This window comes from Erythrolamprus reginae, chromosome 3, assembly GCF_031021105.1.
Source record: "Erythrolamprus reginae isolate rEryReg1 chromosome 3, rEryReg1.hap1, whole genome shotgun sequence".
Classification (NCBI taxonomy): Eukaryota; Metazoa; Chordata; class Lepidosauria; order Squamata; family Dipsadidae; genus Erythrolamprus; species Erythrolamprus reginae.
The window spans coordinates 8582794-8607448 of record NC_091952.1 but is presented as its reverse complement, the minus strand read 5'-3'; the positions used below and the strand labels follow the sequence as shown (position 1 = coordinate 8607448).

General features: G+C 42.5%; 1 protein-coding gene across 1 annotated transcript in view; it reads right to left on the bottom strand.

The window, feature by feature from the left end:
- Positions 1-22602, bottom strand: part of SRMS (src-related kinase lacking C-terminal regulatory tyrosine and N-terminal myristylation sites) — a 68651-nt gene extending 46049 nt beyond the window's left edge. The window contains exon 1 of the mRNA XM_070748776.1: positions 22170-22602. Within this exon, the coding sequence (XP_070604877.1) occupies positions 22170-22525 (356 nt within the window). The 5' untranslated portion in view covers positions 22526-22602. The remainder of the gene's footprint in view (positions 1-22169) is intronic.
- Between the last annotated feature and the right edge of the window lie 2053 nt (positions 22603-24655).

The following is a 24655-nucleotide window of genomic DNA, read 5'->3' as shown; positions in this document are numbered from 1 at the left end:
AGTCTGAGGGACAGTGAACTGGCCCCATGTGTAAAATGTTTGGGGACCCCTGGCGTAGGGTATGAAAATGTTTTTTCAAGGCTTCCTTGGTGCTCTCTGAGATTGATTGTTAGGTAGCATCATTTTGCAAACCGCACTCCTTCTACAAGTGATGATGTCACCTAGTTAGGTAATGAAATGTCTTCAAGGAGACAACCAAGTTCAGAGAGCACCAAGGATCCCATAGTCATCGCCCTCCTCCTCCTCCTCTTCCTCCTCTCCTCCAACTCAACTTCCTTCTGATATTGATGATGTTACCTAGGTGGTTCCCAAAATGTCTACAAGAAAACCACAAAGTTCAGAGGAGGACTCCATAGTTCAAGCCTGAGCAACAAATATCTTTTTCCAGAGTTTTCCTGGGCCTGGTATGTCCTGTCCATGATAAGAGCGATGCCTGGTTTTGGACAGGAGAATCCGCCTACGCACCACAGTATTAAAAACCGATTGAAAAACAACAGGAAACACAGTAACTCGTAGAACCAGTGGAAAAACATTTTAATAGAGGAAATCTCCTCCAACGTGGATGACGTGGTAACATTTTGCAGATAGTAAGTGACCAAACAGATCAGAACTGGGATGACATCCCATGGGCAATGAAAACTGAAACTTTGAAGCAGCAGGAGAAGAAGGATACGGATCAGGGGTCTCCAAACTTGGCATCTTTAAGACTTGTGGACTTCAACTCCCAGAGTTCCTCAGCCAAGTCAATTATGGCTGTGATGGGGGCAGCATTGTAAGTGTTAAAGGACCCAGTTAGGGACAGGCATGTTTAGAAACATAGAAACATAGAAGATTGACGGCAGAAAAAGACTTTCTTTCTTTCTTTCTTTCTTTCTTTCTTTCTTTCTTTCTTTCTTTCCTTCCTTCCTTCCTTCCTTCCTTCCTTCCTTACTTACTTACTTACTTACTTACTTACTTACTTACTTACTTACTTACTTATTTATTGGATTTGTATGCCACCCCTCTCTGCAGACTCGGGGCGGCTAACAACAGTGACAAAAAACAGAATATAAAAATCCAATATTATAACAGTTAAAAACCCTTGTTATAAAACCAATCATACATACAAACATACCATGCATAAATTGTAGAAGCCTAGGGGGAAAGATTTTCTTAATTCCCCCATACCTGACGGCAGAGGTGGGTCCATCTAGTCTGCCCTTATACTATTTTTTATAGTTTACCTTAGAATGGATATATGTTTATCCCAGGCATGTTTAAATTCAGTTACGGTGGATTTACCAACCACGTCTGCTGGAAGTTTGTTCCAAGGATCTACTACTCTTTCAGTAAAATAATATTTTCTCATGTTGCTTTTGATCTTTCCCCCAACTAACTTCAGATTGTGTCCCCTTGTTCTTGTGTTCACTTTCCTATTAAAAACACTTCCCTCCTGGACCTTATTTAACCCTTTAACATATTTAAATGTTTCATTCATGTCCCCCCTTTTCGTTCTGTCCTCCAGACTATACAGATTGAGTTCATGAAGTCTTTCCTGATACGTTTTATGCTTAAGACCTTCCACCATTCTTGTAGCCCGTCTTTGGACCCCTTCAATTTTGTCAATATCTTTTTGTAGGTGAGGTCATCATAGAGACAATCTACCATATTTTTCAGACTATAAAATGCACTTAAGTATAAGATGCAGCAAGGTTTTGAAGAGGCAAACCAAAAGAAAAAAAGCTTTTGCCGTCCCCAGCCCCCTGGATTATTCTACAGGCCTCCCAAGCCCATTGCACCCTATTTTTTGTGAAACATGGGCTCGTTTTTCAAAAAAAATGGGCCCAATTTTCCCTCCCCACCCCCCAAGAGCATTTTGCAGGCCTCCCAAACTCTCTGCGTGCCCCGTTTTTGCAAAAAATGGGACGTGCGGGGCAGGGTTTTTGGAGGTCAGAAATGGTTGCATTAGGTGTATAAAATGCACCAACATTTCCACGCTCTTTTATGGGGGGAGGGGAGTGCACCTTACACTCTGAAAAACATGGTATGCGATCGTTAAGGATCAAAAAAAGGTCCCATCTGCGGTGGTCATTGGGATCAGAGGTTTAGTTTTTCGAGCTTTCAAACTGGTGCTAAAGCCCAATTTCAGAGTGTGTGTTGCTCTGTGTGTGGTATTTATATGGTGCCTGTTGCATGTGGCTTTTTAGCTGCTGATTTGGGTACATTGATGGCTGCCAGAGAGAAGTTCCTTGAAGATGGGTTTCAGCACGAATCCGAAAGCTCAGAAGACAAACCTCTGGTCTCATTGATTGACCGAGATTGGATCCTGCAACATTATCCTGGGGTACGTGTATTCATTCATCAAAAACATCTTTCAGCTGTGGCGAGGGGGGCGTTTGCCCAGGTTTGCCTGGTACACCAGTTGCGGCCCTATCTGGACCGGGACTCACTGCTCACAGTCACTCATGCCCTCATCACCTCGAGGTTCGACTACTGTAACGCTCTCTACATGGGGCTACCTTTGAAAAGTGTTCGGAAACTTCAGATCATGCAGAATGCAGCTGCGAGAGCAATCATGGGCTTTCCCAAATATGCCCATGTTACACCAACACTCCGCAGTCTGCATTGGTTGCCAATCAATTTCCGGTCACAATTCAAAGTGTTGGTTATGACCTATAAAGCCCTTCATGGCATCGGACCAGAATGTCTCTGGGACCGATCGCCTTCTGCCGCACGAATCCCAGCGACCGGTTAGGTAACACAGAGTTGGCCTTCTCCGGGTCCCGTCGACTAAGCAATGTCGTTTGGCGGGACCCAGGAGAAGAGACTTCTCTGTGGCGGCCCCGACCCTCTGGAACCAGCTACCCCCAGATATCAGAGTTGCCCCCACCCTCCTTGCCTTTTGCAAGCTCCTTAAAACCCACCTCTGTCGTCAGGCATGGGGGAATTGAAATTTCCCTTCCCCCTAGGCTTATAGAATTTATACATGCTATGCTTGTATGTATGAGTGGTTCTTTAAATTGGGGTTTTTAAGATTGTTTTTAATATTAGATTTGTTTACATTGTCTTTTTATATTGTTGTTAGCCGCCCTGAGTCTTCAGAGAGGGGCGGCATACAAATCTAATAAATACAAATACAAATACAAAAAAAGACTTGAAGGAACATAATCAATCAACCAACCAACCACTCAATCAATCAATCCAAGGATCCAAATACAGCTATGTGACAAGAGAATAGATACGGGTTCTGACCCAGGCTTTTCCCAAACGAAGAAACAAACTCCTTGCCCCGATAAAACCTCTTTTATTTAATATATAGTGACGTCTTTCCTCTCCCAAGATAGTCTTTCAAGATAGTTCACAATTACCGACCTTTATCAGGCTTGGAGTGTAGCCAGGCCGATATATCTTTCAGGCTCTGCAATACTTGGCAAGAATGCAGGAATGAACTAATTAAGCGAACTAATTGTCTTCTGCAAACTCCCCTCCCTTTTCGCTCCTCTTTTATTCTTTATGGGAGGGGCCATTCATGGTCCACCTGGGGCCTTACTCCAAAGTCAACCCTTGTTCCTCAGCGGTTCCCTTTGTTTGGCAACTCTGTGCATGCGCAAACTGGGAACAGGCTCCAATTATTTGCCTGCCTCACTTATCTCCCACTCCAAAGGCAACTGATAATTATCAGACTGCCCTGGCTCCCTCTCTGCCTTAGATGCAGAGCACTTGTCAGAGCTTTCTTTAGACTCCAGGACTGGCCCATGTTCCTCCCCAACCTCCTCGCTGTTCAAATCTGCTTCCAGCTCTGCTAGCCACAACAATATGGCTTTAACTTTGCAGAGGTCAAAGCTCTGGAATTTTCCTTACCGAAACAGGGAAATATTCCAGCAGTTCTGGAATGCCTGAAGGTTTATTTCCAGCCATTAATAAGAGAAAACAGGTGAGGCACAAATGCATTTGGATCATCAAAGTATACCCCCAATACCTAGTTGAATCATGAAACGCCTGCAAGAAAGCAATCAAACTCAGAAAGAACCAAGGACTCCACAATTCAACTCTGAGATATCGATACAGGTAGCCCTCGACTTATTAATTAATTAATTAATTAATTAATTCATTCATTCATTCATTTATTAGATTTGTATGCCGCCCCTCTCCGTAGACTCGGGGCGGCTCACAGCAATAATAAACAATATATAACAAATCTAATAATAGAAACATAGACACATAGAAGACTGACGGCAGAAAAAGACCTCATGGTCCATCTAGTCTGCCCTTATACTATTTCCTGTATTTTATCTTAGGGTGGATATATGCTTATCCCAGGCATGTTTACATTCAGTTACTGTGGATTTACCAACCACGTCTGCTGGAAGTTTGTTCCAAGGATCTACTACTCTTTCAGTGAAATAATATTTTCTCACGTTGCCTTTGATCTTTCCCCCAACTAAGTTCAGATTGTGTCCCCTTGTTCTTGTGTTCACTTTCCTATTTTCCTTCTGTCCTCCAGACTATACAGATTGAGCTCATTAAGTCTTTCCTGATACGTTTTATGCTTAAGACCTTCCACCATTCTTGTAGCCCATCTTTGGACCCGTTCAATTTTGTCAATATCTTTTTGTAGGTGAGGTCTCCAGAACTGAACACAGTACTCCAAATGTGGTCTCACCAGCGCTCTATATAAGGGGATCACAATCTCCCTCTTCCTGCTTGTTATACCTCTAGCTATGCAGCCAAGCATCCTACTTGCTTTTCCTAACGCCCGACCACACTGCTCACCCATTTTGAGAATGTCAGAAATCACCACTCCTAAATCCTTCTCTTCTGAAGTTTTTGCTAACTTTAAAAGAAACACTAAAAGCCCCATTATTAAAAGCAAACATACACACAAGCATACCATACATAAACTGTACAGGCCCGGGGGAGATGTTTCAATTCCCCCATGCCTGACAGCAGAGGTGGGTTTTAAGGAGTTTACGAAAGGCGAGGAGGGTGGGTGCAGTTCTAATCTCTGGGGGGAGCTGGTTCCAGAGGGTCGGGGCCGCCACAGAGAAGGCTCTTCCCCTGGGTCCTGCCAAACGGCATTGTTTAGTTGACGGGACCCGGAGAAGGCCAACTCTGTGGGACCTAATCGGTCGCTGGGATTCGTGCGGCAGAAGGTGATCGGTCCCGGAGATATTCTGGCCCGATGCCATGAAGGGCTTTATAGGTCATAACTAACACTTTGAATTGTGACTGGAAACTGATCGGCAACCAATGCAGACTGCGGAGTGTTGGTCTAACATGGACATACCTAGGGAAGAACATAATTGCTCTCGCAGCTGCATTCTGCACAATCTGAAGTTTCCGAACACTTTTCAGAGGTGGCCCCATGTAGAGAGCGTTACAGTAGTCGAGCCTCGAGGTGATGAGGGTATCCATCCATCCTAAGACAAAATGCAGGAAATAGTATAAGGGCAGACTAGATGGACCAGGAGGTCTTTTTCTGCCACCAATCTTCTATGTTTCTATAGTGTTCATAGTGTCTTTTCATTTTAACCCACCAAAGATGACGGGAGATTCATAGCTGATCTTGGTTAAATGGAACAGAAAGGAAAAATATAATTGGAAGGGGTCTTGGAGGTCTTCTAGTCCAACCCCCTGCTCAAGCAGGAGACACTATATCAGTGAGTCCCGGTCCAGATAGGGCCGCAACTGGTGCACCAGGCAAACCTAGGCAAACTTACAACAGTTTGTTTAGTGACCATTCAAAGTTACAACAGCACTGAAAAAAAGTGATCATTTTTCACACTTAATAACCACCATTGCAGCATCCCCACAGTCACACGATCAAAATTCAGATGCTTGGCAACTGGTTGACATTTACGACCGTGTCTCAAGGTCGCATTGTGACCTTCTGATGAGCAAAGTCAGTGGGGAAGCCCGATTCACTTAACAACCAAATAACTAACTTATCCGCACCAAGAATTCGCTTTAAAAAACCTGCGGCATGAAAAGTTGTAAAATGGGGTGACCCTCCCTTAACAAATGTCTCCCTTCCCAACAGGAATCTTTGGATGCAATTGCGGTTATAAGTCGAGGACTGCTTGTGATTTTTATTTAAATAATAATAATTATCCCTTGGAAGCAGTGTTCCCTCTAATTCTTTTGGGGGGTGGGCGGAAAGATATAGTGTCTGAGGGGCAGTCCCTTCGGGACTGGGCGGCACAGAAATAATAAACAAACAAACAAATAAACAAACAAACAACAAACAAAAAACCCACCCTGTTTTGCCTCAGAGAATTTCAAAATAAAATACTGTACTGTGTGTCTATAACAGTGAGCTCATAATAGGGCAACTCTATCAATATCAAAATGCCACTTAAATAGTTGAGCTAGTTTCAAACTAGATTTTGATTTTCTTTCTCTCTTCCTTACTCCCATTCTTTTTCTTTCTCTTTTCCTTCCTCTCTTTTTTCTATCTGTTTCTCTCTCTTCCTCTCTTCCTCTCTCTCTCATTCCCTCTCACTCTTTCCCTCTCGGCTTCTGGGCAGGTTTGGAAAACTCTGAGTTGATGATGAGTTTTAAGTGAGCGATTGCTCACTGCTCAGCTTAGAGGGAACTATGCTTGGAAGATGATGGCTTGCATGCGAAGCCAAGCAGTGAGTGTTGTGAAATTGCATGAATTAGTCTCGCTTTTCCAGCCTTAAAACTAATTGGGCAGGCTACACAACCTTGACCATTAGGTCGCTGTTTCAACCCATTAACTCTACTTCTGTTTAGCCACAGAGTTTTATTTTGAGCCACTTAAAATAACTATAATTTTCAGGGAGGAGGCCTGGGGATAAGGCTAATAAATGTTAGACCAGCTTGACAGCCGGTTGAAAAATAATTTCCTTCGCTTGGATAGGACGAGAAAAGTTGTTTCAACAAACCCCCCTCAAAAAAAAACATCTTAAAAAAACACAATAGGAAGAGCAGCAAATACTTGCGGGGTGTTTCATATAGAACATCCTGTTGAAACAAGATTTGGATACTGAGCATTTTCCCCCCCACATCCGGAGCATATTATTTACTCAGACAAACGTATTTCTCCCCCCGCCCCCAGGAGTGGAGTCAAAAAAGTCAAAACTATCTGGTTTGGTTCTGCAACCCAACAAGACCGACACAGACTTCAGAGGAGAATCAGAACTGCAGAAAAAACAATAGCTGCCAACTTGCCTTCCATTGAGGACCTGTATACTGCATGAGTCAAAAAGAGGGTGGTGAAAATATTTACTGACCCCTTGCATCCTGGACACAAACTGTTTCAACTCCTACCCTCACAACGTCGCTACAGAGCACTGCACACCAAGAAAACTAGACACAACAGTTTCCCCCCGAACGCCATCACTCTGCTAAAAAAATAATTCCGTTAATACTGTCAAATTTTTTACTAAGTCTTCACTTCTATTCTATTAGTTTTTTTGTCATCATTCCTATCACCAATTTCCTCCCCCTTAGGACTGTATGACTGTAACTTGTTGCTTGTATCCTTAAGATTTTTATTAATATTGATTGTTTCTTCATTGCTTATTTGACCCCTATGACAATCATTAAGTGTTGTACCAAATAATTCTTGACAAATGTATCTTTTTCTTTTATGTACGCTGAGAGCATCTACACCAAGACAAATTCCTTGTGTGTCCAATCACACTTGGCCAATAAAGAATTCTATTCTATTCTAAAAAAAAAAATGACCAGCACAATGGTGTGATGAAAACTAAGTCTTTTGTTTCTATATTGCTGTCTGTACCTCAATGTATTTACTGTATATATCCTTGTAAATAAAACTTTATTAAAAAAAAACCCTAAGCCTTTTCTTTTATAGATTTATCACCATAGTGGAGACTGGAATTTCTGTTGTTAAGGAAGGAGATTATGTGAGACACGACTCACGTTACATAGAAACATAGAAACATAGAAGACTGACAGCAGAAAAAGTCCTCATGGTCCATCTAGTCTGCCCTTATACTATTTCCTGTATTTTATCTTAGGATGGATATATGTTTATCCCAGGCATGTTTAAATTCAGTTACTGTGGATTTACCAACCACGTCTGCTGGAAGTTTGTTCCAAGGATCTACGACCTTTTTTTGCCGTGCTGTTAAGCAAATCAGTGCAGTTGTTGAGTGAACCGTGCAGTTGTTAAGTGAATCCAGTTCTCCCCTCCGGCTTTGATTGTTGAGAGTCAGCTGGGGAGGTAGAAAATAATGATCACGTGACCCTAGGACATTGCAACCACTGTAAATATAGGCCAATTGTCAAAAATCTATGGAGATTCTTTCTCATCCAGGCCATGGTTGTTCCAAAGGTGCTTTTTAAAGAGGCATCTGGACATATTGGGGCGGGGCAAGTCAGAGGTAATATTTACCGGCTTTCTGAACTACTCAGAATTTCCGCTACTGCTTCTCCAGACCTGGTCAGACCTGCTAAAGTTCCCCTCTGACTGCTGGTCATTTGCATCCTTTTAGAGAGCCCTTGAGGCCAGTTGGAGGTTTCTCTGTATCCTCAGAGTCACCCAAGCTGTGCAAATGGCTGTGGAGCCTTCTTGGAACTGCTGAAAGGATTCTGCTGTGGAGCTGTGCTTTCTGCAGGCTGCTTTTCTGCCCTGTGTCCCTTCACCGTTGAAGACATGTGCAGGCTGTTGGGAATGAGCCTGGATTATCAGCATAGTAAGGGGCGTGCAATCCACCTTTGCTGATAGGCCAACTGATGAGTTCCTTGAAAAAGCTTAGAGCCCAAGTTCAAATTATGCGGGGTCTCACAGCTTAATCTATGAGATGGATGCAGTAAGCAGGTATCTTTTTTCAAATTAGGAAAAAGCCCTTCACTCCTCCGCTCGAAACAGAATACCCTATGAAAATAGACTAACAATCCTAGGTCTTGTTAATCTACGAAATACCCTACGAAAATACACTAACAATCCTAGGTCTAGAAAGCTTAGAACTACGTCGCCTAAGTATTGCCCACAAGATCATATGCTGCAACGTTCTACCTGTCAATGACTACTTCAGCTTCAATCGCAATAACACAAGAGCACGCAATAGATTCAAACTTAATATTAACCGCTCCAAACTTGACTGTAAAAAATATGACTTTAACAATCGAGTTGTCGAAGCGTGGAACTCATTACCGGACTCAATAGTGTTAACCCCTAACTCCCAACACTTCTCCCTTAGACTCTCCACGATTGACCTCTCCAGGTTCCTAAGAGGTCAGTAGGGGGAGTGCATAGGTGCACCAGTGTGCCTTCCGTCCCCTGTCCAATTGTCTCTCCTTATCTCATTTATCTTTTCTTCCTTTCAAATATGTCCACGTATACTTTTATATCTTATCTTCTATTCTTTTCTTTACTTATATTATTACATATCTTTCTCTTCAATGTGTATTATGTATTGGACTAACTAACGAACGAACGAACGAACGAACTAACTAACTAACTAACTAACTAACTAACTAACTAACTAAATAAATAAATAAATAAATAAATAAATAAATAAATAAATAAATAAATAAAAATCTGAGATTGAAGTGCAAATGGTCCCTGTAATCTGCAGTATTTCTGGAAATCTGTTCACACTCCTGCGCCATTTGAAGGGGTCCCAAAGGTGCTTGCTGGTTGCCAAGGGGTCAAGTTTTGATCACATGACCCTGGGGACGCTGTGATGTTTGTAAGTGTGAGGAAGATGTGTAAGTCACATTTTTCAAGGTAGTCCTTGACTTACAGCCATTTGTTTAATGACACTTCATAGTTACAGTCTGCATTGGTTGCCGATCAGTTTCCGGTCACAATTCAAAGTATTGGTTATGACCTATAAAGCCCTTCATGGCACTGGACCAGATTATCTCCGGGACCGCCTTCTGCCGCACGAATCCCAGCGACCAGTTAGGTCCCACAGAGTTGCTCTTCTCCGAGTCCCGTCAACTAAACAATGTTGTCTGGCGGGACCCAGGAGAAGAGCCTTCTCTGTGGCGGCCCTGGCCCTCTGGAACCAACTCTCCCCAGAGATTAGAATTGCCCCCACCCTCCTCGCCTTTTGTAAGCTCCTTAAAACCCACCTCTGCCGTCAGGCATGGGGGAACTGAGATATTCTTTCCCCCTAGGCCTCTACGATTTATGCATGGTATGTTTGTATGTATGTTTGGTTTTATACATAAGGGTTTTTTAGTTGTTTTAGTATTGGATTGTCACATGCTGTTTTTATCACTGTTGTTAGCCGCCCCGAGTCCACAGAGAGGGGTGGCATACAAATCCAATAAATAAATAAAATAAATAAATAAATACAACAGCCCTGAAAAAAGTCACTTATATCACTTTTCAGATTTACGATCATTGCAACATCCCCAAAATCACATGATCAAAATTCAGATACTTGGGAACTGACTCACATTTATGACGGTTGCATATGATCCCCTTTTTCAACCATCTGACAAGCAAAGTCAATGGGGAAGCCAGGTTCACTTAATAACCGTTTTACTAATTTAACAACAACCTTTTTCAACCATCTGACAAGCAAAGTCAATGGGGAAGCCAGGTTCACTTAATAACCGTTTTACTAATTTAACAACTACAGTGATTAATTTAAGAACAGCGGCAAGAAAGTTGTAAAATGAGGCAACACAGTGATGCCTCATCCTACGAACCCCTCTTCATACGAACTTTTCGTGATACGAACCTGGTGTTTAAGACTTTTTTGCCTCTTCTTCCGAACTATTTTCACCTTACGAACCCGAGCCGCCGCTGCTGGGATGCCCCGCCTCCGGACTTCTGTTGCCAGCCGAAGCGTTGGGATTTCCCTGAGCCTCCCCTCGCTGGGAAACCCCACCTCCGGACTTCCGTTGCCAGCCAAAACGCCCGTTCTTGCATTGCTGGGATTTCCCTGAGCCTCCCCTCGCTGGGATTTCCTTCATTTTTGCCTGCGCTGCTTTGAATCCCAGCGAGGGGAGTCTGGTGGCGGGGTTTCTCAGCGAGGGGAGGCTCAGGGGAATCCCAGCGCTTTGCCTGGCAACGGAAGTCCGGAGGCAGGGATTCCCAGCGGCACAAGGCAAAAGGGATGACTTTTGGGATGGGGTTACACGCATTATTTACTTTTACATTGATTCCTATGGGGAAAATTGCTTTGTCTTACGACCCTTTCTACTTACAAACCTGGTCACGGAATGAATTAAGTTTGTAAGATGAGGTATCACTTTATTCCCTTAAAAATTGTCTTGCTCAGCAGCTTAAATTTTGTGCTCTACTATGGTCGTATGTCGAGGACCACATGCAAGTTCGAATGCCCACGAAACGAATGGTTATAAAATTGAGAATTTACGTCTATGTGCATTTCTCACATTTGTGGGTACCATGTTGGCTTTTTATGACCCCACTTTGCGAACAGCCCTAGTTCCAAAATATGATCTCTGAAAGCACAAATTTCTTTTTGAAACAGAAGAGGAGGAGGAAAAGGAAAAAGAAGAAGGAGGAGAAGAAGAAGAAGAAGAAGAAGAAGAATCAGGAGAAGGAGAAGGAGGAGGAGGAGAAGGAGAAGAAGAAGAAGAAGAAGAAGAAGAAGAAGAAGAAGAAGAAGAAGAATCAGGAGAAGGAGAAGAAGGAGGAGGAGAAGAAGGAGGAGGAGGAGGGAGTGGAGGGGAAGGGAAGGTAGAAGGAAGAAGGAAGGAAGGAACATTTTTTCAAAAATCGTGGTGACTGGTGGTGGCCCCAGATGACCCAGCAAGTCCATTTGAAAGAGTTCACCTTAGCTGGTCTTGTGTGTCTGCCTGAGGTGTAATGTGTTGTGCAATGTCGTTTGGCGGGACCCAGGAGAAGAGCCTTCTCTGTGGCGGCCCCGACCCTCTGGAACCAGCTCCCCCCAGATATCAGAGTTGCCCCCACCCTCCTTGCCTTTCGCAAGCTCCTTAAAACCCACCTCTGTCATCAGGCATGGGGGAATTGAAATTTTCCCTTCCCCCTAGGCTTATAGAATTTATACATGGTATGCTTGTATGTATGAGTGGTTCTTTAAATTGGGGTTTTTAAGATTATTTTTAAGATTAGATTTGTTTACATTGTCTTTTTTATTGTTGTTAGCCGCCCCGAGTCTTCGGAGAGGGGCGGCATACAAATCTAATAAATAGATAGATAGATAGATAGATAGATAGATAGATAGATAGATAGATAGATATAAATAAATAAATAAATAAATATTAATTGGATTGTTTTTCTACTGTTATATTATGTGCTGTGAGCCGCTCCGAGTCCTCGGAGAAGGGTGGCATACAAATGCAATTAAATAATAAAATAATAATAATTTTTTCCCCCAAAAATTAAAAAGTACTTATAACCCAGATTCGACATTCTAATAGTTGCCCTTAGTAGTTGAGGGATCACATCTGGGATTGCTGCCAACAGATAACTCATATTTACTTGAGTCCCACATTCAACTAAGTATGACTTAAAACTTTGAAACAGCTTTGGACAGAACTCCTGAGAAATATATTAAAATCACTCAGGGCAAAACGCCAAACATTTCCTTTGATATGGTGGACAATTTAGTAGGTATACCCAAGAATGTCTACCTACTTTTCCGACAGGCACAGATTCTTTTCAAGAGCAGACTTGATTCAGAGTTCAAAGACGTTGGCTATTAAAGAAGAAAAATTAAAGAAATTCCCAGAGAAGATAAGCATTGCTCAATAAATTAAAACTTTTAGAAAGCAATTACCTGCATTAACAGTAAGAGCAAAGGAGATAAAAATGAATTATGTAAAGCCAAAAAAGAAACAAACACTTGAGTTTGTGAATAAATCAAGGAAACAGCCACCACGTGAAACATGAAAAGAAATGAAATGGTACTTAAATTACAAGGAGATACTGACTTAACCGTCAACGCAGACTTACAAAAAGCATTTTCATCAATATTATTCTAATAAGTATAAAGGAAGCGACATTGCTTTGGAGAAAAAGATCTGAAAAAAAATAAAATCTACAGAAGTTTATAGAGAAAAAGAGAGAGATTTATGAAGGGACCTATAACAATAAGGGAACTTTCCGAAGTTACAAAAATATTAAATTAGGAAAAATCCCAAAGGTGCTTTTTCAAAAGGCAACTGGACTTTTTTCGTTTTTCCTTGAAGTCTCTAAGAACTGAAGAAGCTTCTTGGATGAGAAGTGAAACATCTTCAAAGAAAAACAAAGAAAGTCCAGCTGCTTCTTGAAAAAAATAACTTTGGGACGACCATAAACTTGGATAACTGAGAATCTCCATAGACACATCAGAATAGAATAGAATAGAATAGAATAGAATTTTTATTGGCCAAGTGTGATTGGACACACAAGGAATTTGTCTTGGTGCATATGCTCTCAACGTACATAAAATAAAATATACATTTGTCAAGAATCATGTGGTACAACACTTAATGATTGTCATAGGGGTCAAATAAGCAATGAAGAAGCAATATTAATAAAACTCTTAGGATATACGCAACAAGTTACAGTCATACAGTCAACATGGGAGGAAATGGGTGATAGGAATGATGAGAAAAACTAGTAGAATAGAAGTGCAGATTTAGTAGAAAGTCTGACAGTGTTGAGGGAATTATTTGTTTAGTAGAGTGATGGCATTCGGGAAAAAACTGTTCTTGTGTCTAGTTGTCTTGGTGTGCAGTGCTCTGTAACAACGTTTTGAGGGTAGGAGTTGAAACAATTTGTGTCCAGGATGTGAGGGGTCAGTGAATATTTTACCCGCCCTCTTTTTGACTTGTGCAGTATACAGGTCCTCAATGGAAGGCAGATTGGCAGCAATTGTTTTTTCTGCAGTTCTGATTCTCCTCTGAAGTCTGTGTCGGTCCTGTTGGGTTGCAGCACCAAACCAGACAGTTATGGAGGTGCAGATGACAGACTCCATGATTCCTCTGTAGAACTGAATCAGCAGCTCCTTGGGCAGTTTGAGCTTCCTGAGCTGGCGCAGAAAGAACATTCTTTGTTGTGCTTTTTTGATGATGTTTTTGGTGTTAGGTGACCATTTTAGGTCAATTTCTTTTATTATTATGAATTCTTACAATCTTTATAAAACACAACAAACCCTATCCTATAGGGCGGAAGGATGCTAGAGAGTTGGAAAGAAATCAATATAGCATTAATACCTACAAAAGGGATAAACATTGACTTGAAAAACCTACCTTACAGCTGATATCCCTGTGGCTATAAAATGTTCAAATAGATTGAAAACAATTTTGCAAGAATTTATTCACGAGGCTCAATGTGGGGTTTTAATTAAGCCACGGTAAAAGGACAAGTTTAGAAATGTGTTCAACATTTTGGAAGGTTTTAAATAACATAATGGTAAACTAGCTGTGTTGATTGTAAGATGCAGAAAACTCCTTTGACGATTTGACCTGGACTTTCTAGTTAAAGAAAGTGAGTTTTGGGGAGAAGTTTATAAAATAGGTACGATCGATTTACACTTTAGAGAAAGCAGAAATAATTGTTAAAGGAGACCTCATAAAAGTAAGGGGCGTACATGTGCACTTATGGGCCTAATGTCCCTGTCCTACTGTCTTATTATCCTTTCTATTACTACATTCTATTTATGTTATGTTATATTATGTTAATATGTACTATAATACTATACTTGTTTGACAAATAAATAAATAAAAATAAAATAAAAATAAAAGCCTGTGAGACAGTGGTGAAATCTACTTCCCTTCCCTACTGGGTTGGAAGTGTGCGCTTTGCACACTCGCTTTGCCTTTCACAAAGATGCTTTGCACGCACCACAGTGGCACACAAGCAGTAATGGGCAGCCCAAATTTTTAATGCCACACTGTGGGTGTGGCTTATTTTGTGGATGTGGCTTGATGGTCATGTGACTGGGTGGGAGTGGCCTGCCAGCCATGTGACCAGGTGGGAATGGCTTGAATGATCATCATCGTTCAAGTGAACCGTTAAGTCCTCGACTTACAACCTCACCAGTGTCTCTCTCTTGGGCGACAATTTGCTTCGTGTTTCCCGCGCTCACCTTCCTGGGTCGTCCCCTGTCTCAGGCTGCATAGCTAGGCGAATGGGGGAGGAAACGGGCTCCCTGCAAATCCTGCCAGTGCTGGTCTCCCTGCCGCTTTCCGAGGAGGAGGAAGAGGAAGAGAATGGGAGGGGGGATAGTCAGCTGGAGCTGGGCACACAGCTTCATTTCATAAAGCCCTTCATGGCATCAGACCAGAATATCTCCGGGACTGCCTTCTGTTGCATGAATCCCAGCGACCGGTTAGGTCCCACAGAGTTGGCCTTCTCCGGGTCCTGTCGACTAAACCAGTGATTTTCAACCTTTTTTGAGCCACGGCACATTTTTTACATTTACAAAACCATGGGGCACATTGAGGGGGGGGGGGCGGGCTAAAAAAATATTGGACAAAAAAATTCTCTCTCTTCCTCCCTTTCGCTCTATTTCTCTCTCCCTCTCTCTCTCCCTTCTTCTTTTTTTCTCTCTCCATCCCTCTTTCTTTCTCCCTTCTTTCCTCTTTTTGCTCTCTTTCTCTCTCCCTCCCTACCTCCCTCTATGTCTTTCTCTCTCCCACCTTCCCTCCCTCTCTTTCTCTCTCTCTCTTGCTTTCTCTCTCTCTCTCTTGTTTTCTTTTTCTCTTGCTTGCTTTCTCTTTCTCTCTCTTTCTTTCTCTCTCTCTTGTTTTCTTTCTCTGAACTTCGCGGAACACCTGACCATGTCTCGCGGCACACTAGTGTGCCACGGCACACTGGTTGAAAAACACTGGACTAAACAATGTCGTCTGATGGGACCCAGAGGAAGAACCTTCTCTGTGGTGGCCCCAACCCTCTGGAATCAACTCCCCCCGGAGATTAGGACTGCCCCCACCCTCCTTGCCTTTCGCAAACTCCTCAAAACTCATCTTTGTCGTCAGGCATGGGGAAATTGATTCCCCTGGGCTGCTTCCACTTTACGCATGGTCTGTATGAGATGTATGATTGTTTTTATATTAAGGGTTTTAAATCGTTTTAGTATTAGGTTTGTATTGTTTTTGTCGCGAGTCGCTCCGAGTCCACGGAGAGGGGTGGCATACAAATCTAATTAATAAATAAAATAAATAAAATAAATTTCCACCGGTGGAACTGTGTTCCACCCTGTCCTACTTGCTGCTCACCCCCGCATACAAGTCTAATAAATTGAATTGAATTGAATTGAATTTAGGATGGCTTTATGTAATCCACAGAGGTCTCCAAGTGGATCCAACAGGCTGCACCACCTGGGATTCTAACTCATCTTGCAGGGTTTTTATTTTCACCTTTCAGGATGGCTTTGTTTATTTCTTGGGTTTTGTTTGTCTGTTTATTCATTTGTGCGTTTGTTTATTTTAACAACTCAAGGTGGTGAACATACCCAACACACCTTCCTCCTCCTATTTTCCACACAATATCAACTGAGTGAGGTGGGTTGGGCTGAGTCAGAGTGACTGGCCCCAAGTCACCCAGCTGGTTTTCATCTCTAAGGTGGGACTAGAACTCAACATCTCTTGGTGATTGCTCCGTAGTCACCCAGCTGGCTTTCGTGCATAAGGCAGGACTTGAACTCACGGTCTGCTGCTCGCTAGGCTCGTGCCTTAACCACTAGACAAACTGGCTCTCTAGGATGGGAACGAGTGTCACAACAGGATCCATCGCTGGTGTTGTGGTTCAGCCTGGGACCCCTCCGGGAATGGCTGATTTGCTGTCGGTGTCCAGCTCAGAGGCTGAGGACCAGGAGGGGCAGACTGACGAAGAAGCTGAATCCCAGGCTGAAGATGAAGGACAGCCAGAGTTCCACCAGGGGGAGCTCTCCCCAGCAAGCAGCCTGGATTCCCTGGGGGAGGATGCTAGTGACTTCATAGATATGCGACAGAGGAGAGCTAACGAGAGAAGAACGCAGTTGGCTAGGTATTACCAGCATTAGTGGTTGCAGCTGGGTTTGGGTGTGGTGCTCTTGGGAAAGGATAAAAGGTGGCCCCACCCTTCCTGGCTTGTGGAGTTTTATCTTGGAGATTCGTGAGACCTGTCTGTGAACTTTGGTGGCTACAATCCTGGTTTGTGCCTTGGACTCTTGAAACCTTGGGGGGGGGGTGCCAGCAAGAAGCTTTTGGAATTGACTGGACATCAGGACCCTGTTGTAAAGTATTGTAACCTGTCTGCTGTGAAGACAGGTCTTCCTTTATGCTTATTTTTTCCTGCTATAAATTACTTTTGGATTTTACCAGAGTGTCTGGCTGTTTTTTCAGTGGGTGTGGAGGTCTGGGAAAACCCAGACAGAACAGCTAAGTAGCTTTGATTTATAGGCAGTGATTTATACCCTATTTCCTAATTTGGAAAAAGATACCTGCTTACTGCATCCTTCTCATAGATTAAGCTGTGAGACCCCGCATAATTTGAACTTGGGCTCTCAGCTTTTCATGGAACTCATCAGTTGGCCTATCAACCTATCAGCAAAGGTGGATTCCTTTTGATTTGATTGATTTGATTTGATTGGATTTGTATGCCGCCCCTCTCCGTAGACTCGGGGCGGCTAACAACAGTAGTAAATAGCATATGACAATCCAATATTAAAACAGTTAAAAACCCTTATTATAAAACCAAACATACATACAGACATACCATGCATAAAATTGTAAAGGCCTAGGGGGAAAGCGTATCTCAATTCCCCCATGCCTGGTGGCAGAGGTGGGTTTTAAGAAGCTTACGGAAGGCAAGGAGGGTGGGAGCAATTCTAATCTCTGGGGGGAGTTGGTTCCAGAGGGCCGGGGCCGCCACAGAGAAGGCTCTTCTCCTGGGTCCCGCCAAGTGACATTGTTTAGTTGACGGGACCTGGAGAAGACCCACTTTGTGGGACCTAACTGGTCGCTGGGATTCGTGCAGCAGAAGGCGGTCCCTGAGATAGTCTGGTCCGGTGCCATGAAGGGTTTTATAGGTCATAACCAACACTTTGAATTGTGACCGGAAACTGATTGGCAACCAATGCAGACTGCGGAGTGTTGGTGTAACATGGGCATATTTGGGAAAGCCCATGATTGCTCTCACAGCTGCATTCTGCACGACCTGAAGTTTCCGAACACTCTTCAAAGGTAGCCCCATGTAGAGAGCATTCCAGTAGCCGAGCCTTGAGGTGATGAGGGCATGAGTGACTGTGAGCAGTGACTCCCGGTCAAAATAGGGCCGCAACTGGTGCACCAGGCGAACCTGGGCAAACGCCCCCCTCGCCACAGCCAAAAGATGTTTCTCTAATGTCAGCTGTGGATCGAGGAGGACGCCCAAGTTGCGGACCCTCTTTGAGGGGGTCAATGATTCCCCCCCCCAGGGTGATGGACGGACGGATGGAATTGTCCTTGGGAGGCAAAACCCACAGCCACTCCGTCTTATCAGGGTTGAGTTTGAGTCTGTTGACACCCATCCAGGCCCCAACAGCCTCCAGACACTGGCACATCACTTCCACTGCTTCGGATCGGTTCTATAGAACCGGTAGTAACTTGACAGCCTGGGTCACTAGAATTGGCAGCAACCCAGACTTGCCATGCACCCAAACTGACTCTCTCGGTGGTGCCATAGGGGCCACCACTTTGTTTTTTGCTTCTGCACATGTACAGAAGCTGTGTTTTAAGCAATGTGCACGGTGACACTGGCATGGAAGAAAACAGGAACCCACCCATGCCTATGAGTGACACCAGCTATTTTCCAAGATGGCGCCCTCCAGTTATCCCAGTGACTACAAGTCCCAGACTTCTCTGCTTGTTCTTGGTCCCTACTGGGTGGATATTCTGAGCGTTGGAACGTGCCAATTGTAGGGAGACTGTTTTACACAAATATAATTCCCCAGGACTGGTCACATTTGCTTTCAGCCTGCCTTAGGAAAAAAATGATTAACTTCCTCGAAGATTTATCCTTCTTGGAAAACAATCAGTTTAATGTATGCCGATTAGTATATACTCAAAGTGACAATGAAGTTATTCCAAATTCCAAGCCTAATCCTAACTTCCTCAGGACAGGTGAGGACACCAAGACATGGTATGTTTATTTATTTGTTTGTTTGTTTGTTTATTGATTGATTGATTTATTTAGTCCAATACACAATACATATTGAAAAGAAAAGACATGAATTATTATATATAAAGAAAAGATATAAAAATAGAGAAGATATATGAAAGGAAAAAAAGATATATGATGTATGAGATAAGGAGAGACAATTGGACAGGGGACGAAAGGCAGACTAGTGCACTTATGTACGCCCCTTACTGACCTCTTAGGAACCTGGAGAGGTCAATCGTGGAAAGTCTAAGGGAGAAATGTTGGGGGTTAGGGGTTGACACTACTGAGTCCGATAATGAGTTCCACGCTTCGACAACTCGATTGCTAAAGTCATATTTTTTACAGTCAAGCTTGGCGCGATTAATATTAAGTTTGAATTTGTTGCGTGCTCTTGTGTTGTTGCGGTTGAAGCTGAAGTAGTCATTGACATTGTTGTATGTATGTTTTTTAAATTATGGGTTTTAGGGTTTTTAAAAAAATATTAGATTTGTATTTTACATTGTTCTCTGCCATTGCTGTGAGCCGCCCTGAGTCTGCGGAGTGGGGCGGCATACAAATTTAATAAATAAATAAATAAATAAAATAATATTTCCATAAATATCCACCAAAAGGCCTGCAGTTAGGAAATGCAGGTAGTCCTCGACTTACGAACCACAATTGAGCCCAAAATTTCTGTTCTTAAGTGAGATAGTGAGTTTTGTGATATTTCTTGCCAAAATTGTTAAATGAATCACTGATGTTGTTACATTAACACCATAGTTGTTGAGTAAATCATTTGCTTGACAGAAAGTCGCAAAAGGGGATCACTTGACTCTGGAACAAAGCAGCCGCCTAGAGTCTTCGGAGAGGGGCGCAAATCAAATCAAATCAAATCAAACCAAACCAAACCAAACCAAATAAAATAAAAAAAATATCAGTTGCCAAGCAGCTGAATTTTGGCCATAGAGATTTTACAATAGTCATAAATGTGAAAAACGGTTGTAAGTCACTTTTTCAGTGGCCTTGCAACTTTGACTGGTCACTAAACGAACCGTTGTAAGTCGAGGACTACCTATAATGTTTCTCTAGCAAGTTCTGAAGAAGAAAAGAATCAAGGACATATAAATAGAAACAGTGAAAATTCACACAGCTTTTTTTTTCTGATATGGCCATGGCTTAGCAAGCATTGTCTTCCTCTAATAGCAATGGGGCGAGTACAAGTGCACTAGAGTGCCTTCTGTCCCCTGTCCTATTGCTCTCCTATATCTCCTATACCTTTCTTTCTATTCCTATATCTCTCCTTCTATTCTTTCATTGATATGTTCCATTACTATATCTTCTTTTCTATTCTTTCATAGATATATTTTACTATGAGTATCTCCTCTATAACCTTCATCATGTATTTTACTATGTGTATATAGATATATACCCACTAAAACCCTCATTGTGTATTGGACAAAATAAATAAATAACAAACAAATAAATAAATAAATAAATATATAAATCAGCTGAGCTGACTCTGTGATTCATCACATGCAAAGAAAATCAAGCAAAATAAAAAAAAATGTTTTCTCTTTTCCAATGGCAGTTATTTAGCACATCCATGTGAAACTCTGCTAATTGCCTATAAAATGTTATTGTCTATTGGTGATGTTTTTTCTGATGTTGCTGCTCATCAGATTGATTTATTGTTTATTTGTTTATCTGTTAATTAATTAATTGGACTTCTATGCCGCCTTTCTCCGTAGATTCAGGGCAGTTCACAACAAGATAAATACAACATACAAAGATAAAGCATATCAGAAATCCAAAACCTAAAATGAATCTAAAACGTTAATACTTCAAAAACAATCATCCACATCCGTCCCATCATAATATATATTCACATCATCGGCTGGAGTAAGATGTTAACGTTCAACGGCCCCAAGCCTGCTGACAAAGATGAGTTTTTAAAACCTTGCAAAAAGCCAAGAGGGTGCGGATGGTATGAATCTCTGGAGGGAGTTGATTCCAAAGGGCTGGAGCCACCACAGAGAAGGCTCTTCCCCTAGGCCTCGCCAGACGGCATTGCTTAGCTGACGGGACCTGGAGAAGGCCAGCTTTGTGGGAGCTGACTGGCCGCTGGGATATATGAGGCAGAAGACAGTCCTGTCTTCCCAATAAATAAATTTTATTGATTGGTTAACTTTATTTGCCGCCCATCTTACCATTAAGCTACTCTAGGTGGCTTACAACAGTAAACCGGCAAAACAAAATGATATTTTTAAAAAATGCAAATGTAACGCTGGCAAAGCAGTGAAATAAAAATAAACAGTACAATAATAATAATAATAATAATAATAATAATAATAATAATAATAATAACAACCAAATTCTGGAGCATAACACACCAGACATTGTGATCGTGGAGAAAAAGAAAGTATGGATCATTGACATCGCAATCCCAGGAGACAGCAGAATTGAGAAGCAGCTAGAGAAATTAGTGAAATACGAAGATCTAAAAATCGAACTGCAACGACTCTGGCATAAGCCCGTGAAAGTGGTCCCAGTGGTACTTGGCACGCTGGGCGCAGTACCAAAGGATCTCAGCGGACATTTGAAAACCATCGGAATTGACAGAATCTCCATCTGTCAATTGCAAAAGGCCGCTTTACTGGGATCGGCAAACATAATTCGCCGCTACATCACGCAGTCCTAGGTGCTTGGGAAGCGCCCGACTGGAGATGAAATATGAAATCCAGCATAGTGATCTTGTTTGCTGAGTTGTACTGAAATAATAATAATAATAATAATAATAATAATAATAATAATAATAATAGTAGTAGTAGTAGTAGTAGTAATAATAGTTGGTTGCTGTTGTTGTTGTTGTTGTTATTATTATTATTATTATTATTATTATTATTATTATTATTATTATTATTAATTAGGCTTGTATGCCACCCCTCTCCAAAGACTTGAATTAAGACGGGAAACGCCCTCTAGTGGCCGTTTGGATGTTCCCACCTTCAAGATTGCTGTGTAATAAGTAGCTTTGCCTATTTGAAAAGTTTCCAGGGCTCCCCAAACCTGTCTTCCTAAATGTTGCATCCCACATCTCTTTTCAGAAGTGTTTTGAGATATAGGGACGACAAGTGAACAGTCCCAAGTTTTAGGTACTTACGATTGATGGCTGGCTGGTTCCTCATTGCCCTTGCTGATGTAGCTGGCTGGAACATAGCCCACGACTCTGTCTCCAGAAAAGCGCCTTGCTAGGACATAACCCCCTTCTTCTTTGAGGACGTAAAGTTTGTCCCCGCGAGTGACGCTCAGCTCCTCGGCATTCTTGGCAGTGTAGTTGTACAGCACCCCACGGAGGGAAGCTTTGTCTTCAGCGGGGTCGGGATCCAGCGTGGGATGTAAGGATCCTGGGATCGGTTCCCAGGTCTCTAAGGAACGGTTACTGGAGGCTCCGTTGGGCACGCACTTGTTCCAAAACGTTTGAAAGAAATGCATGTGTTTTCGGATGAAATTGTCCATCCCTTTTTCGGGGAAGTTTCACTTAGCTTTGCTCTTCCAACACGTTGCTCGGAGTGAAGGAGGAAAGCCTGCCCACCGTCATTGTGTCTTCTTTCATTGCTTGATGATCAGTGGATCAAAGTTGTCCTCCCGTCTTCTCTCTCTCTCTCCCAGAGCCAGCAGAAGCGAAGTGAGATGCTTCCCGGGTCCTTGGATACCTGAATGTGTTTGTAGGCCACGGGAACTCCTTGCTTCCCAAAGGGAGACTTGACGTTCAGGTGTAACTTGTTTGCTGCGGGGCTGAGCTCATACGTTTAGGCTTGCCACCACATCCGTCTCACCTGGATGTTTGTTTATTACCCAATCAACTCACTCGCCTCTCGGGCTATGCTCTAAATTAGCACTCATTTCCACATCGTCTCTTACAGAGTTTTCCATTCACTTTTAGTGGCCATTAAAAAAGTCTATTCCCGAGATTCTCAATCGTCCATAGAAACATAGAAACATAGACCTCCTGGTCCATCTAGTCTGCCCTTATACTACTTCCTGTATTTTATCTTACAATGGATATATGTTTATCCCAGGCATGTTTAAATTCAGTTACTGTGGATTTATCTACCACGTCTGCTGGAAGTTTGTTCCAAGGATCTACTACTCTTTCAGTAAAATAATATTTTCTCACGTTGCTTTTGATCTTTCCCCCAACTAATTTCAGATTGTGTCCCCTTGTTCTTGTGTTCACTTTCCTATTAAAAACACTTCCCTCCTGGACCTTATTTAACCCTTTAACATATTTAAATGTTTCGATCATGTCCCCCCTTTTCCTTCTGTCCTCCAGACTATACAGATTGAGTTCATTCAGTCTTTCCTGATAAGCTTTATGCTTAAGACCTTCCACCATTCTTGTGGCCCGTCTTTGGACCCGTTCAATTCTGTCAATATCTTTTTGTAGGTGAGGTCTCCAGAACTGAACACAGTACTCCAAATGTGGTCTCACCAGCGCTCTATATAGCGGGATCATAATCTCCCTCTTCCTGCTTGTTATACCTCTAGTTATGCAGCCAAGCATCCTATTTGCTTTCCCTACCGCCTGACTGCACTGTTCACCCATTTTGATACTGTCAGAAATCACTACCCCTAAATCCTTTTCCAGATCATGACTGTCCCAAAGGTGCTTTTTACAAAAGGCAATTGGACTTTCTTGGATTATTTATTTAGAAACATAGAAGATTGACGGCAGAAAAAGACCTCGTGGTCCATCTAGTCTGCCCTTATACTATTTCCTGTATTTTATCTTAGGATGGATATATGTTTGTTCTGCCGGCCAGAGCTAACCACAACATATGTTTATGCCAGACATGTTTAAATTCAGTTACTGTGGATTGACCAACCATGTCTGCTGGAAGTTTGTTCCAAGCATCTACTACTCTTTCAGTAAAATAATATTTTCTCACGTTACTTCTAATCTTTCCCTCAACTAAACTCAGATTGTGCCCTCTTGTTTATTGTTTATTTATCAAATTTCTGCTTTCTCCAGGTGACTCAAGGCGGCTTACGGAATAAAATCGATACAAAAATTACAGATAAAATTATAAACCCTCACCCTAAACCCCAAGATTTAAAATTCCCAACATTAAACCCATTCATCCAAGCTCGTCCAATCCCAAATCATACTATTGGCTGGAGCAGGATGTCAATGCTCAACGGTCTCAGATCTGCCGGCAAAGGTGTGTTTTCAAAACCTTACGAAAGGCCAGAAGGATGGGGGCAGTGCAAATCTCCGGGGGGGGGGTTGATTCCAAAGGACCAGAGCTGCCATGGAGAAGGCCCTTCCCCAAGACCCCGCCAGGCAACATTGCTTGGCTCATGGGATCTGGAGAAGGCTAACTCTGTGGGATCTGACTGGCCGCTGGGATACGTGAGGCAGGAGATGGTTCCGTAAGTAATCTGGTCCTAAGCCAGGTAGGGCTCAAGGTTTCTTCTTTGAAAATGTTTTGCTTTTCACCCAAGAAGCTTTCTGAAAACTGAAGAAGCTTTCTTGAATGAAAAGCAGAAAACATTCATAGAAGAAGCTAAGGAAGTCCACCTTTGGGATATTCTTGAAAACGCAGCATTTGCATTTAAAAGCACTCTTGAAAAATAACGCTGAGG